This window comes from Tachysurus fulvidraco, chromosome 1, assembly GCF_022655615.1.
Source record: "Tachysurus fulvidraco isolate hzauxx_2018 chromosome 1, HZAU_PFXX_2.0, whole genome shotgun sequence".
NCBI classification, from domain to species: Eukaryota; Metazoa; Chordata; class Actinopteri; order Siluriformes; family Bagridae; genus Tachysurus; species Tachysurus fulvidraco.
The window spans coordinates 50,343,666-50,361,222 of NC_062518.1; the positions used below are offsets into that span (position 1 = coordinate 50,343,666).

At 39.1% G+C, this 17,557-nt stretch overlaps 3 protein-coding genes across 15 annotated transcripts in view; 2 read left to right on the top strand and 1 right to left on the bottom strand.

The window, feature by feature from the left end:
* LOC113636588 overlaps window positions 1-14,769 on the bottom strand; it is a 204,478-nt gene extending 189,709 nt beyond the window's left edge. For 4 of the 11 annotated variants that reach the window (XR_007140591.1, XM_047813853.1, XM_047813856.1 and 1 more), the window contains exon 1: window positions 2,939-4,493. Coding sequence is in view for 3 of the 11 variants with exons in the window: in XM_047813840.1 (XP_047669796.1) it covers window positions 2,939-3,643 (705 nt within the window). In the remaining 8 variants the exon portion in view is untranslated. Of the gene's footprint in view, window positions 1-2,938; window positions 4,494-14,662 lie in introns of those variants that run through there. The other 7 variants (XM_047813843.1, XR_007140596.1, XR_007140601.1 and 4 more) reach the window with 7 other exon arrangements.
* Window positions 1-17,557, top strand: part of LOC113636558 — an 86,513-nt gene that overhangs the window by 38,257 nt on the left and 30,699 nt on the right. The window lies entirely within an intron of this gene.
* The window catches only part of LOC125141289, a 72,515-nt gene that overhangs the window by 37,733 nt on the left and 17,225 nt on the right, over window positions 1-17,557 (top strand). The window lies entirely within an intron of this gene.

Sequence of the window (17,557 nt, forward strand, 5' to 3'; positions counted from 1 at the left end):
ACCCTGAGCAAGCACTAATAAATGATGTATCCGTAAGGTGGAACAGTACACATGATCAGCCGCCTGCTTGAACAGAGGTGGCCTGTGACTGCAACAATTTCTGATCCTGATGTCACACCTTGAGGGAAGCGCTTCCTGGATTTAAAACATGATCAGTAGAGCTTACTTGAGGAAGTGGAACAAGTCCTGAGGTGTTTCGAGTGTGCTACTGTTTTCTTAAGTGGAGAGTCCTATGTGACTGGTTCCGCTCTACCTCCTCCGGTAAAGGGCCTCCAGAAATCCATACAGAGCACAGTTTTCGAGACCGCAGCAGTCAAGGCTTTCCAAAGTGTTGCTGCACAGGAGATAACATCAAGATTGGAGCGGGAAACTAAATTTCAAAGATGATGGAGAAAATATATGTCTTATTGCAGCAGCCATGGACCCCAAATTCCGCAAACTAAAATTCCTGCCAGCAGAGGACAGTTTAAAAGTTCACCTCAAGGTCCAAGCTCTTGCTCTTGAAGAGAAAAGAAGATATGAGGAGCAAACACATCAACATCAATGTGAGGAACAGGTTCAGTCAGCAAGTGCAGACATGAAATTTTCAGAGAAGAGGCAAGTTTCTCTGTTGGACACTTTGCTCGGTTCAGATTCAGATGACCACCATAATGGTGAGGATGACACTGGTCACATCCAAGATCAAGAAACTCACAGTGAAGTTGTGAGGAATGAGATACACATGTACTTTTGTGAGCAGGCTATTCCAAAGGAAGAAAATCCGCTGAAATGGTGGAAGGAAAATGAAGTGAGGTTTCCCATCTTGTCTGTGCCTGCAACATCAACCCCATCTGAAAGGCTTTTCTCAGTTGCTGGCAACATTGTGACTTGTTGACCAGTATTTTTGTGGTGTGTTACTACTTCAAACCACATTATGCCTTCGGAATGCATCTTTTGCAAAGTGTTAGGCAGAATTTATATGGCATTATTCATGCCTGATGCCCTAAAGTGTTGTTTACATTTTATTTTTTGGTACTTTATTTTTGTAAATGTCTTTCATGTATTTTTGCAGTGTTGAGCAGTGCTTTTGTTGAATTTATATGGCATTTTGAATGCTTTTGAATTTATATGGCATTATTCATGCCTGATGCTAAAGTGTTGTTTAGATTTTATTTTTGGCACTTTATTTTTGTATACTGTAAAAACTTCAACCACATTGAAGTATTTTTTGGAAAAAATTTAATAAAAGTTGAAATATTATATTAGAAGTTGTACTTATCATTTTTTGTAAAGTTCCAAAGGATTAATTAGTTAATTACAATGTTTAATATGATTTACTTTACAATATGAATTGTATTCAGAAAGTGTAGTGAATTTGTCATTATTATGAAATATAGAAAGCATTTTAAACTCTTAACTAATGAGATAATTTGTTATTAATCACGTACTTATGATTATATTTTATTTAATTGGTTTGTGCCAAAAGTAAACAAAAATGCGCTAGTAGCCTATTTATCTATATGTACACGTACACTACTAAATTACAGCAAACTGTTAATGTTAATAGTAGTTAATTTTAAGTTTATGTGCATAAGCAACTTTCAACAACCAGTTCAAGTAAATTAAAAGTTAAAGTTTGCTTATCGTTGGCAAAGTTATACAGTATATGTTTACAGTTTACACCGTTAGCGATTAGCATTACCATTATTACCTAGCATATATTAATTAATTCTTGACCAAAACACGGAAGGTAAGAACTAGGGCTGCACGATTTAGGGAAAATATCATATTGCGATTATTGAGGTCAATATTGCGATTGCGATATAATAAACAAATGGTATCATGAGTTAACTTGCTTGGTTCCCAAGGAAAATGCACACACAGATTACTGATAATGCTGAAATTTTTATTTCTAAAGTAAATTGCCAACTTAAATGCAAGTAATACATGTTATTGCACACACCATTATTGATGATATTTGGAGCAATATTACATGTAATTATTAAACTTGATTCCCTTACATATAGATTTGCTTTTAAGCCTAATTATTAATTTTGATTATGATGTGATTGTGACAGGGGAAGAGGTTTCAGGTTGGGGGTAAAGAGTTTTTTCTGTCACCACTTTTGAATAAGAAACAATATCGAGGCTATAAAACTTGTCAAAACTCCACGAATCACAAAAGTATCAGTGAGAAAACTCGTTTAAACAGTACATACACTCGAACTTGATGCACATCACATGTTTTACTTTACTGATACTGCTTTTAATCCTAATGTAAAGACCGGTCATCGGGACATAAGCTGTCATGTACAATAAAAGCGCAGCGACAGGGAATATCATTTAACACAAAAAGCCGCCTAGACGGTGGACTTGCGCTTCAGGGTTTATTTATTTATTTATTTATTTATTTAGATCGGCGTGTGAAAGAATTATTTCCACACACACACTATTTTATTTCTTGATAACAGACCGCTGCTAACTATAACACACCGTTGCCATGAAAAACAGACACACAGGATTCTAACCGCGAACTCGTTCTGAATATTTTAAAGGCGTCTTAGTCATGAAAAAAAAGGTTGTTGAACATATTTCGTCTCATCTGCCGAAATTAACACTACATATAACAGAGGTAGCTTTTTTTTCTGTCCACCAGTTTAGTGTCCGTCTGCTCGGCATCCATCTTCACCCGTTCCGCGCTGCACACCGCAAAAAGTCAAGACATGACCATACGCGCCACACCTGTCACTGCCTAAACTGAAACTCACTGGTCTTTTTTTGTGTAGTGTATGAAATAGGCAAACAGCTTTCAGAGAGAATGGGTTGTCATGTCCACACATGCATTTATTTATTTCATAAAACCGCAGCAGTTTGCATCATGTGCGATATGATTAATCCTGCAGCACAAGTAAGAACGCAACAATTACTCCCAAAACTAATTGTAATAATGAATACTTACAAAGATGGCTCGTCCTTTTGAGGTCGGGGAGCACCAGGATGTTTTCTTCTGAGGATGCTTGTGCATCGCAGTTGTGCTGCCATGGTACGCCATTTCGGTTTTGCAAAGGGAACAAAGGACCATTTTATTTGGCCTCTGTTTAAAGAATTCCCATACTTTTGATAATCGTGGTCTAGCTTTTTGTGATATACTGGAACTTTCTCCATTCCCAGGAGCAGAAGCCGCCATTACGCGACATGAATGTATACAGTGTGACGTGTCAACGCATTTCACGCATGTCGACGCATTTTCGTAGTCGACGTAATCGATGAAGTCGACGCCTCGTTGCAGCACTAACACACACTCACACACACAGACACGTACGCACACACTGTGTGTCGCGTACACACACAGACATACTGACGCACACACAGACACAAATAAACACACACAGACCTGTGTTAGGGCCCTGACACTGATGATCAGTTTGTACTGTACTGCTCCACACACACACACACACACACACACACACACAAACAGACACACACACACACAAACACAGACCTGTGTTAGGGCCCTGACACTGATGATCAGTTTGTACTGTACTGCACCACACACACACAGACACCCACACATACACACACACAGACCTGTGTTAGGGCCCTGACACTGATGATCAGTTTGTACTGTACTGCACTGTACTGCGTTTTTACAGACTAAACACATCTCTGTGCAGCTGGATTCTGGACTTCCTGACAGGCAGAAGTCAGGTGGTGAGAATGGTCAGCAACACTTCATCCCCACTGACCCTCAACACTGGAGCTCATCAGGGCTGTGTCCTCAGCCCACTACTGTATTCCCTGTACACACACGACTGTGCAGCCACACACAGCTCCAACGTCATCATCAAATTCGCTGACGACACAACGGTCATAGGCCTGATTATCGACAACAATGAGACGGCCTACAGAGAAGAGGTGAGCACCCTGACTAAATGGTGCCAGGAGAACCACCTCTCACTCAATACTGACAAGACCAAGGAACTGGTGGTGGATTTCAGGAGACAGAGCAGAGAACACAAACACATCCCAATCAACAAGACACCTGTGGAGTGGGTGAGGAGCTTTAAGTTTCTCGGTGTTAAATCCTAAAGGGCTGCATCACTAAAGGGCTGCATCACTGCCTGGTTTGGAAACAGCACAGCTGGCAACCGCAAAGCCCTGAAAAGGGTCGTGCAAACTGCCAGCCACATTGTTGGAGGTGAGTTTCCCTTCCTCCAGGACATCTATACCAGGCGGTGTATAAGAAAAGCCCGGAGGATCATCAGTGACTCCAGCCACCCATCCTACAGACTGCTCTCTCTGCTCCCCTCACGAAGATACCTCTGCAGCATCTGATCGCGCACTAGCAGAATGAGGGATAACTTTTTCCCTAGGGCTATCAGACTAATTGACAGTCAAAACTAATACACCCTACAGCATACTTAGACAATATGGTATACCACACACTGCACTTTACCTTTAACAGTTAAACACACACACTGCATTTATACCTGTAAATACTGGACTACACACACACACACTGCATTTATAAACACTGGACTATACACACACACACTGCATTTATAAACACTGGACTATACACACACACACACACACACACACACACTGCATTTATAAACACTGGACTATACACACACTGCATTTATAAACACTGGACTATACACACACACTGCATTTATAAACACTGGACTATACACACACACTACATCGTGATGTGACAATAAAAGTGACTATACTTGACTTAAACTGAGTGACGTCATTACGTTGTTTAGATTACACAAACCCTCTACATGAAGGATATTTTCTCTAGTAAATAAATATGTTATTGATATTACCGCACTGTAAAAAATGTTTTCCAAAATTACGGTTTCCTACCATAAATTAACACGTGATCTGTGGGGGCAGAGTTGCGATGCACTTGGCAGTTGACAAGAGTGACTGACTGACTTTCTCAGTGTTATCTGCACAGTTTTCATATTAAGTATGAAATTGAAGCTCATTTACAGATAGCAGACCACAGATGAATCTAAAATAAGCATGTACATTTTTAATCGTATTCATTTAATTTAATTTTGCGCTTGAAGACAGTGGATGCTAAATTTATTATTCCTCAGTTAAGTGTTTGTGTGTGTGTCTGTGTGTGTGTAACTGGTTGCATATTTTTGTTCTTTCGTTGTAGAAAAGTTACCCTAATATAGAGGAAAATGTAAAATAAATGTGTTTGCTGGATTATTTTATTTAGTAGTTTTTTGAATTTCCTGCCTTTTAGCAGTTTGGATTTGTTAGGCGGTGGGGGATGGGAACATCTTAGGTTCGTTAACTCGAGCTCACGTCTGTCTCAGTGGAATCTGCTCTAATTAACTGAAGCCACTCGGGTAATCGAATTTGTATTATTTATTTCTTTGCTTTGTACACTATATGAGCACAGCATACTTTTGCACTCGATAAATTTGCTCCAATGACGGACATTAAGTCATCGAGACAGATTAAATTCATACGCGTGTGTTTGATAGCTTGATTGTGCCATTCCATAGTTCAAAATGTTCACCTGCAAACTTTGTGCATACACATGCAGTACTTTACCTGCATTTGTGAGACACATGCGCATTCACATTCATGTCGCGAATGTCAGGTTTAATTGCGCATTGCCTGATTGTAAAAGGAGTTTCAAAAAGTTTTCAGCTTTCAAAACTCAGTTATCGACACAAAGAGGGGAAATCTAAGCTTAAATCTGTGTCATTGACCTCATTTGAATTAACATGTAATGTTGACTTGTGTCAAGTCAGGTGTGAAACTTTCAGGTGTGTAAATTTTATCAGCATCTTAAAACTCACATTAGAGAGGGGAGAAGGGTTTCATATCCATTTCAGCAATGTGATAAATCTTTTTCAATTGTGACCACATTTACAGCACATGTTTCTAGAAAACACAGTGAATGTTCAGAGGTTAACCTGATTGATTCAGTTGCACTTCCTCATGAAATGCCACAGGACTTTCTTTGCAGTGATACTGATACTGATGGTGTTGAACAAGACACCTTTGGTGAAAGTGTGGATGAAGATCAGTTTTTGAGACATCTTGCTCTATTTTATCTCAAACTGCAATCCAGATGTCTGATTCCATCCTCCACTGTTCAAATAATTGTTGATCACCGTCAGGAAATTCATCAAATGAGTCACTCGCACCTACTTTTTAAATTGAGAGAAAAATTGACTGCATTGGAGGTTGCAGCAGCAGACATAAATGCTATTTTGGAAATTTTGCAAAGTGAAAATCTCTTTCAGACTTGTAATTCACAAAAAACTTAAAACTGATCAAAAAAGAAAGACATTTTTCAAGAATACCTTCAACTATGTAGCACCAGTTCCACTTTGTCTTGGGACAAATGAGGCACGCAAAGTGTTTTGCTCAATATGTTGAGATTAAAGAAACTCTCAGTTCTCTATTACCAATTGAATCTGTTAAAAAACATCGTAAACAAGTGTTTTCTGGTGTCCGTCCTTGTGATGTACTTTGCGATATATGGGATGGTAGCAACTTAAAACGTAATGAGCTGCTCAATACAGTCGCTTCATCCTTTAGTTTAATCCTTTATCAGGATGCTTTGGAAGTAGCCAACCCACTGGGATCTGGCAGGAAAAAACATAAATTACTCTGTGTATATGCAACTCTTGCAGATATTCCTCCACATCATAGATCACACATTGACCAGATGCAGCTTGTTTTGCTTTGCAGGGAGCAGGACTTCAAGTATTTTGGCCAGGACAAAGTGTTTAGCCTTCTCATCAAAGACCTTAAAGACATCGAGGTAAGTGGCATTCATTTGCCTGAGGGAACAGTGTACAGGGGAACGCTATCTGCAATTTGTGGGGATAATCTGGGCTCCCATGGCATTGGTGGATTTGTGGAAAATTTCACAAAAAGTGTGAATATTTGCAGATACTGCAATATAGATAGGGAAACGTTTAAAAAAGACCCTTTGTTCAAAGTAAGTAACCGCACTGTACAGTCGTATAGGGATCTTGTTCAAGCTCAGACAAGTAATGCTACATCTAGTGCCACTGGAGGTGTCAAATTCGACTCTGTTTTTAATGGACTCCATTACTTTCACATATGTCAGCCTGGGCTACCCCCCCCTGTCTGGGACATGATATTTTTGAAGGTGTTGCATCATATGATTTAGCACTGTATATTAATCATCTTGTCACAGTGGAGAAGCTTTTCACTTACCAGGAGTTAAATCGATGTATAAATAATTTAACATACTTCGGTAATGATGCAAACAACAAACCCAGTGATGTTGTTCCAGGGAGTGACAAACTTTCTGGCCATGCAGTTCAAAACTGGTATTTTCTTAGGATGTTGCCAGGATTGATTGGAAACAAGATTGTAAACCCATCTGAAAATGAGACATGGCAGCTGGTTTTGCAACTCCGAGAAATAGTAGAACTTATTTGTGCTCCAGCTGTGTCTACTGGTCAGATAGCTTACTTGCAGGTTCTAATTGATGAGTATTTGTATACTCGATGGAAGTCTTTTCCCCAATCATCCACTCAAGCCAAAACACCATTACATCAGTCACTATCCTGATCTGATTTTTCACTTTGGCCCTCTAATTCGTTTGTGGACACTGCGATTTGAGAGCAAACACTCCTATTTCAAACAGTGTGCTCGCAAATCACATAACTTTAAGAATCTGTGTCGAACACTTGCTGAGAAACATCAGCTTCTTCAGGCATATCTGTATGCTGGCAACCACTTCCCACAAGACATTAAAGTAGAGAAAAAGCACAGAGTTTTATGCTGGTGATTACAGTGAAGACATCAGACACTCTGTTTCAAATATGAACTTTGAGCCAATGAACACTGAGGTAGCCAGTGATGTTATAGTGAGAGGCACAACATACAAAAAAAACATGTTTGTATTGATCTGTGACACCGATGAGGGGCTTGTAGTTGGAAAGATCAAGCTAATTCTCATTCATCAGTGTGTGTCTTTACATTTTGTTACTCAGGAATATCAGGCTGTTCGCCTTCCAAACATGGCTGTTTGCAGAATTACACCCGCAGAAAGAACATGCTGTGTAGATCTAAGGAATATGTTGGATTACTACCCATAGCATAAGTACTCTGTCTGTGGCATGCCTGTACTAATTCTGCACCACTCTTTTCTGTAGACCAAGGTCTACCTGGTGTGAGAAGGTTAAACATATAATTCTTCAGGCATTGCCCAGCCTGTCTTCTGACATTCTGCAACAGATAATTTACAGTCTTCAAAGCTCAGGACTACAATGCATATGTTCAGCAAGAAGACCTTAAGGACATTTTACCTGTAATTCAAATCAGAAAGCTTCTTCAAATGTTTAAATCAGGTATGATATTTTACCTTAATCTAATCTAAATATGTATCTATTTTAGTGTATAACATTTTTCAACAAAATAAATCTAAATTATTGTCCATACTTCGATCCCTTGAAATCTCTTTATGGAATTTGTCACGTGTTCATTTCTTGTTGTACTTTCAGCATATTTTGAAGCTAATCGGAAATATAACTTAATTATTTTAATCTTTACTGCTTTTTCTCTATGTGGTGATATATTATATCCTTTCAGAAACAGATGGTTACTCTGAATTTAGAGGAACTACCAGCTCCATCAGTGTGTTCATCATCTTTGTTTACCGCATCACCCTCAGAGACTTCCAGGCCAAGCCTTACCTCTACACAAATGCCCAGAATTTCCAAGACGTGGGCTGAAACTTTTCAAGTCCCTTGGGACAACATGCCTCCTGAAATCTGTACTGCAATTTCTACAGGAAAAAGACAAAAACCTGCAGAAAGGCACCAGATGGTTAGAGTTCTGGTTGATGAGATGCGCAAGTTTGACCTTTCCCCAACACGTGCCCAGTGTCTTACAATTTGTCAAAGAAATATAAGGGAGTACCCTAACACTTTTGGAGACAAATTTCCAAATGGCTCATTAATAGGAGGGGGATATACATCTCTCCTAATTCAAGAAGACGCGAGTTGAAAATTTTAACCGTGAAAGCAGCTTTGTTTGTCATAGAGCAAAGCCAAACTCAGGATGCAAAAGAGGACCAACAGACACCTATGGCTGTGTGAGATTTGAACCGCAGCCTCCACCTGAAGACACAGCAGAGACAATAGAGTTCAAACGTCAAAGACTACAGGACATTTACAGCCATGAGGGAACTAGTGGTGTAGAGAGAGCAGAAGAAGTAAAAACTCTTATGGAGACTACATTCTGTCTTTTGCGTCAGCAATTAAATTCCATACCAGCACCTTCAGTTCAAGACATTATGAGCCAGTGACCATACCTCTTCCATCAGAAGTCTATCTGTGCCCACTTCAAGTTGCTCACTGACATGTTGTTCTTAATGCTTTTGAGATGTCCATGAAAGAATGTGGAAAGGCAATCATTGAGTACTTCAAGAACAAATAAAAAAAAATCAAAAAGTAAAGGATGTTCTATCCCAGCCTGAAAACACAGAGATGGCACACCTGCATATCAAGCTTCTAATGTCCCATTTTCAGGAACATGAAGATGAACTGGTGTTGCATGCAGATGTGAGTATTTGGTTTTCTTTCTGCTTTACTAAGTAATATTATGTATACTGACTTGTGTATTGCGTCTCCTCTACAGGTTGCTGCATCTGCAGCTGATGTTGAGAAGAACCTTGATCTACCTGCAAGTCCTCATCTCATTTTGCTTGGTTAGTGTCTTATTAGGATTTTAAGAAGAAGCATTGACAAATGGGGGAGATACAATAAAAAAAATCTGTTGTATACAGTTGTTAACGAATACTTTTCCCATAAAGTTTTCCATGTTTACTCGCCCTTTTTTCCAAACCTGTATAAATTTCTTTGCTCTGCTGAATACTCTAAACTTGAATTGTTTTCCTACTGATTTTCAAAGTCTTCTCAAAGGCAAATTTTGACATTTTAATTATATATTTTTGGTTTATTATTCATTTGTTATTTTTTGCTGATTTTATTTTAGGTATGGCAGAGCAGACAGATGCTGTCTGATGGATGATAAGCCTAGAGGGCTGTGTTATTTGTGAGTGTGTCCAGTCACCATTTTTGACTGCACTTGCGAAACTGTTTGCTGTGTACTACGTCTTCAACCTGCAGTATCAATAGGGCGCTTGTTGCACATTGGAGTTTCTTTAAAAGGTGTGACACTTAAGTTTTCCATATTAAATTTTTTTTGACCTTTCAGAATCATCTTCACAAGAATTTTGATACATGATTCTAGCATTCAGTGGTAATTTGTTATATTTGTCTTTAGACGCTTCGTTGGAATAAACCCAGAAAGAGGCTCAAAGACCTGCAGAGGCAAGGTGGTCTCCAAGAAGACGGGCAAGGTGGTGAATAAAAAGTCTGCAACAGTTAATCCGAAGGTTGCCTCTCTACTGAAAAATCTTGTGGATTTTGAATGGGATTTCATCTAGGTAAGTAAATTTGCATACATTTGCTTATGTAGCTTTTTTTTCTTGTTTCCAGTCAAAATATACAGCATCCTGGGTTATTGTGATTCATGTTTTGAATTGCTCATAATTGACACTGGGATTATTTGCATATTTGCAGTGCCATTGCCATTGAATGCTGCTCCTGATTTATAAGTCTATGATTTTGCTAGTGCAGCATTATGTTGTGTTTTTTCATGTTCTGACACGCTATTTACAAAAGGTGCCCCCCCCCCTATCTTTCAGAAAAAACCTGTACCAGTTTCAATGACCTGACCTGTTCCTGTTCCAAATATTTGCCAGGTTTTGACTTTGATTGTATTTATTTCTTTTAACTAAAAAGAAATGCAAAAGTTTTTTTTTCATTTCTTATAGTCTGTTTTCAAGAAGTGTACACCCCAAGCAGCTTCAAAGGTTTTCACATTGTTTAATTTTTCTTAAAAGCTGTTTTTTTTTTTTTTAAGGTTTTAGAGATCAGTAATTATTTGGCACTAAACTGTCAATAAATTGTGTGCTAAAAGAAATATCCTCTTGAGCTGTTTTTTTTTTTTTATTTGTACAAGCATATTAAAGTTAATAGAGAGAATAAAGTAATGAAACTGCAGGATTACAGTACAGTCCAAACAGGAAACCCTGCTACCAGTATTTTACTGTTAATTTACAGAAACATTGTAATTTAGATTACGTTAAGAAAATGTAAGATTACAATACACAGCTGGAAACCCTGCAAGAGAGAGAGAGAGAGAGAGAGAGAGAGAGAGAGAGAGAGAGAGAGAGAGAGAGAGAGAGATTATGACTGGTGGTGTTTATTGTAAGTGTTTGTTGCCTTTTTGGACTCCTTTATCATTTGTAATGTTGCTCCCATATAAAACAGTTTGGCTCAAGCCCAGACATTTTTAGGGTCATGATTGTTTCATTTTGAGGTTTTGTTCAAACCGACCATCGAAAATGCCCTCACTAATGAGTTTTTTTTTTTCATTGACTGTTGCATTAAATCTTACCTAAATACAATAGTGCTATTTTCTGATTGACTATTGTGTAGCCTCTTTTTTGATTGACTGATAAGTGTCAGGCTCGACTAAGAACTGAGATGCGCTGGATTCCTGCCCGGTTCCATAGGGACAGCGGTGTGGACTAATACATTTTGCGGCTTATTAAATATATAATCAGGGCTGCCAACTTTTGAGTTCAGCTTAGAGTGAGATTTTGGGTGGCTGGGCTTCGGTTTTGGGGAGGGGCTTATGGATGGGCGTGGCTTGGAGTGGAAAAAAAATACAAACACAAAAATCCTTGCATTAGCAGAAGTGTATTAAGTATATACTGATTGTCAAAGTATTTGGTATAAGAATTTCATGGGAGATTTAGATTACATTTAATTTTCACAAACATCATGTGCTCTATTGTAAATGCTGGTGGCTGATTTTGCAGCCTTAATCATTGATTTGGATGCAGCTCCCACTTGAACCCTGACACTTTAGATAACATCTTATAACAGAAAATTCTAATTTATCCATACTGACACCACCACAAGTCAAGTATCTGGACATGATTGATGAGTTGTGATTGATATAAATAAAATCATTTTAATATGGGATGTCGTTGACTTGACATTCTGTTCTTAGAAAACAATAATTAACAATATAGCTGCAAGCAGTGATGGCGGGCCCTCGCACGTTTTTTTTACCGCTATACGGTGCCTCCCAGAAAACAATGCACGGTGGGCAAGTGCATGAAGTGGGTAAATATCAGTGGACTATTTTATGTTGTTACTGACAAGTTTAAAGAAGCTCAAATAAAATTAGGATTGCAACCATGTGAACTGGTGCAGCTGTCCAACACACGGTGGGTGTGCCAGCTTCACTCAGTGAGTGCTGTGCTTGAAAATTTGCCTGCCATCATTGATTGCCTCTCTGACATCAATACATCTACTGCAACGGGGTTGAAAACAAAAATCTGCAAATTCTCATTTGTATATTTGTTGATTCTTTTCAAGGATCTCCTATCTGTAGTGGCAGGCTTGCACAAATATCTCCAAAAAGAGACCATTGACCTTCCCCAAGCAGTGGCATACAAAGATGCTGTGTGTGACTCCTTAAAGCAGAAACGCAGTGATCCCGCTGCTGCAGAAATATATGCTAGAGCAAAGGCAGTGTGTGAAGATAATCACATTGTAGTTGAGGAGCAACTTTCTGGCCAGAGGCAGAAGAAAAAAAGGATGGAGGATTTTGTTGTTGAAACAACTTATGGTGCACATAGGAGAATCAGCACAGATGCCGAACAAGTCAAAACAAAGTTACTATATCCATGTCTGGATAGAATGATAACTGAACCGGAGAACGTTTTTTCTGCTGTAAATGCTGCATTGCTTCAAGGTATTCAAGCATGTAGTCCAGTGTCTGAAAACTTCCTGTCTTTAGAAGAACTTGCACATCACTACAACATTGATTTAAAGACAGAAGAAGTCATGGTAGCAAGGCACTTTTTGACACGTAAAAAGCAAACTGGTGCAGCTCCACAAGACATGGTTTCACTTTATAACCTGCTGGATTCTGAAATGTTTCCATCACTGAAATCTGTCATCCAGGTTGCCCTCACTGTACCTGTTAGCAGCTGTTCATGCGAGAGGTCCTTCAGTGCTCTTTGTCGTCTCCGCAACTGGCTGAGAACAACAGGTCAGAGCAGGCTCCATCAACTGGCAGTTATGGCCATCGAGAAAGATGTCGTTGAGCAATTGGGCCATGATAAAATTATCAACATGTTTGCTAATCTTAAGGAGAGAAGACACAGGTTGATGGTCCCAATGAAAGACCAGTAACTGGGCTGCAAAAACTTTGTCCCTGCTTTTCACAAGCTGCTTCATTTTCGCTTGTTTTTCATTCCATCTGATAGTTAACCACAGTCCATTGTACAGCCTCATACATGTGTTGTTTATATTGCTGATATGCATAGTCAAAGTTTATGGCTTTTATGTTATTTTCTGGTTAAAAGTTGGTTAAAAGTTTATTTTATTTTGTCCAAAAAGTTCCTTATCTGAGGTTTTTATGTGAGCATAGAAATGCAAACAGTAAAATGTTGTGTTTGTACTGGAAACGTGTGTACGTGTGTTTGTACAGTGAGTAATGAATCAGGAAGTCTTCATTGGAAAAAAAACTACATTCACAACTCAAAATTTTCTAGTCACCTTAGTCGTGGCCGGCCCGAGACTCGAACCCACAACCTTAGGATTACGAGTCAGACTCTCTAACCATTAGGCCACGACTTGCCCAAATGTGATGTATGTGTCAAATTTCAGGTTAATCTAAGCACGCCAAAAGCCTTAAATATGCCTGAAATAAAAGTAAACTTTGACACGATGCCGTGTTTGAGATATCAAAAATCCGTTTGCAATTTCGCATTAGATTCAATCGCATGAATCCTCCAGGAGAAGTATTTAAAAGTTCATTGCATGCAACTGTGAAAAAATCCACCTTTGTGACTGACACACTGCCTGGGGCGTGTTGGTGGCGCTATACCCGGGACTCACAATAAGCACATTGATGTGGCCGAACATACACACCACGTGTCATCACAATAAGGCACGGTGGCTTAGTGGGTAGCACGTTCGCCTCACACCGCCAGGGTCGGGGTTCGATTCCCGCCTCCGCCTTGTGTGTGCGGAGTTTGCATGTTCTCCCCGTGCCTCGGGGGTTTCCTCCGGGTACTCCGGTTTCCTCCCCCGGTCCAAAGCCATGCATGGTAGGTTGATTGGCATCTCTGGAAAATTGTCCGTAGTGTGTGAATGAGAGTGTGTGTGTGCCCTGCGATGGGTTGGCACTCCGTCCAGGGTGTATCCTGCCTCGATGCCCGATGACGCCTGAGATAGGCACAGGCTCCCCGTGACCCGAGAAGTTCGGATAAAAGCGGTAGAAAATGAATGAATGAATGAATGTTTCTCTGAATGCGCCATAATTCAGCCCCCTCGCCATGGCAGCACCATTCGAGATATCAATAACCCCTTCGGAATTTAGCAAGCGCAATGTCTCGTGACACTTGACAGCCCTGTATTATAAACAATTTTAAATACAACAGCCCGTTATTTCTACACGTTTAACTGAACTGTCTTTTTACACAAACATAAGGAGTTTAGTAAAAGTGCAGCTCTGTATTAACACATAAACTCATGTTTCTGTATGATAATATCTGTAATAAACTCACCGTGTGAAGTTTATAACTCTATTAACTCTATTGTGGTCCGTATAAAACTTTCTCACAGATCCTCTACTTTCACTTCAGGAAGGAGGAAGTGACGTGTGTGTGTTTGGGGGGCACTGTCACACCAATACCGGAAGTGAACTCTGTTTATTTAAGTAATACAGATTTTATTCAGTAATACAGATTTTATTCACATATTGGATCCTTCTAATAACTAATATAACAATTGTAATATCCGACATTTGAAATGTGTGTTTTATACATTGGTCACTTGTATTTTCGCTGATTGTAGTTCGGTCACTGTGTGAAAACTACATATCCCATGAATACTTGCGCTCCTGTTGGCACTGTTAGCATGTGGCTAATGCAGAAAGCTAGCGCTACTGTAGCAGCAGCAATATTAGTATTTATTGTGATTTTATCTGATTTGACGTGTTTATCCCGGAGGTGAGTGGTAAACTTTCCCCCATGCGTGTTGTGATAGTTTACCCCTCACTTCCGGTACTGGTGTGAGGCTGGGGTCTATGTGCGCATGCCCCATATGCATTGTGACAGTTCATAGATATATACACTAGATGTCGCCTTGTATAGGGCAGTACATTGGAACGAATGCGCCAACTGAGCCGCCATCTTGGTACGGGGGACCCCCTCCTCTTAATGCATTAGCGTCAATGTAGGCAAATAAATAAAATCACCATAAATCGTCATGAATACGATTTCTAGGTTTTTTTCGTCCAAAAGGTCAGACATGTATTTATCATTAAGTCCAGAGAAAATTTAAGGTTTTGATATTAAGATAATCTACTTTTTCACAATATAATGCATAGTGCTAGTAGGTGTAAGTTTATTGGTTACATTCTTCCACTTGAGTAAACGTCATATGAACAATCACTACTTACCTTATAGCTTACTGCATGCTACACTGCTATAATGGTGTGTGTGTGTGTGTGTGTATAAACACACACATACACACATATATATTACCTTACCTTATAGCTTACTGCATGTAACACTGCTACAATGGTGTGACTATACATGTTCATTTAAACATTTAAATTGTATTGGTTTATAAAATATGATACACAAAGCAATTTGCAGGTGGAAGCAAATCAAAATTTGAGAGGAACATAATGTGAAAGTTAGATAGTTGAGGCGCCAAAGACTGTTAAATCTTTTATTTATTCCTTTCCCGCAATACTTTTGCCACATTAAATAAGTATGTAATAAAGTCACATAAACCAAAAGCCTGTTTGACTTTGAGGCTGAACTTGTGTGTTACACTGCCAACCTAACTGTGACATCCTTCCAGGTCGGCTGAGTTAACCATTAAAAAAGTGCTTAGTTTCCCTGCAACTTGTCCATGACTGACGTCTCTGTTTATCACTTGGGAATCTACAGATTCAGGTTCTGATTATTCTATTTAATACCATGTCAGCAATCAAAAGCTATTTCCATAGCAAAATTCAATTACAAAAACACAAATATCATATAAATGCAATAAAAACAAAACAAAAATAAACAGCAAGTCATATTATACAATTTTTTATTTTATTTAACATACGATTAAAAAAAAAAATCCAAACCCTTTTCAGGCATAATGTCATTAAATATGTCCTTTTAGGCGAAGTACCTTGATAAAAGAGCATTCTGCTTGTGTTAAGTCCAAAACAATCTAATAAAATATGTTTGACAGATAAGGGAATCTTACAGAACATCTTACAGAAACTAATGGGTAACTAACATGGATTAGCTGTGGTCAATAACCAAGGACTGAAACAAACCAACGGAACAAGAAATATAATTTCCTAACATTCAATATCATAAAACACATTCTCACTTGCGAAATATGATCCATTGCTGTCTGGTTTTTAGATTTCTTTCGTTTGAATAACCAAACGCAGCACAGAAGTCCGGCATCGTCCATGCATTTGAGGTAAAGGAGCACCGTACAAAGATGGCGGCGGATTTGACGCATTTTAGGACCCCAAGGCGACATCTAGTGTATAGATATCTATGTGCGACAGTTTATGAAAGTGACGTGACATACAGCTAAGTACGGTGAACCATACTCAGAATTCGTTCTCTGCATTTGACCCATCCAAAGTGCACACACAGCAGTGAACACACACCCGGAGCAGTAGGCAGCCATTAGAGCAGTTGGGGGGTTCGGTGCCTTGCTCAAGGGCACCTCAGTTGTGGCCGGCCCGAGACTCGAACCCACAACCTTAGGATTACGAGTCAGACTCATATGAAGTACTTCTTTACTTAAAGCAACCACAATTATCCATACCCGGTGTGGGGTATCAGTTTAGTCAGTTTACTGGATATAAAGTAAATTCAGGGAAATCCTAAGGCATACCCCACAAACTGTTAAATCACAAAATCCCTTTCACATTACTGATGTGGACATATTCAGCTACTGGGGGGACCTCTCATACTGCTTTAAAGGATTTATTTTCTAAGAAATAATCACACTTAAATGGCAAGACTCAAGCAAGACATAAATAGGTGGATCTCATTACCAATATCTTTATTTAGATGAATGAACACAATTAAAATGAATGTGCTTCCTCTTTTACTTTTTTATTTCAATCTCTATACCTTGTTATTTGAATCAGAACTTTTTTAAGGATTTGAACAAGTAGTAAGTTTATATGGAATAATAAAAAAACATAGGATTAAACTTGCTTCCCTTCTCAAGCCAAGGGAGTGTGGGGGTGATTGGTCAGGGTATATTCTGGCAAACGGTTTTCCTATTGCGTTTTGCAATTTCCCAGCGCGATACCATAGAAAGGAATTAAAAGTACGAGGCTCCAGGTGTAAGAGGCGGGGCAACAGTTACAAAATTTCAAACTTTAAGTTCATGCAAACAGATATTAATAGACAGGTTTAAGATGT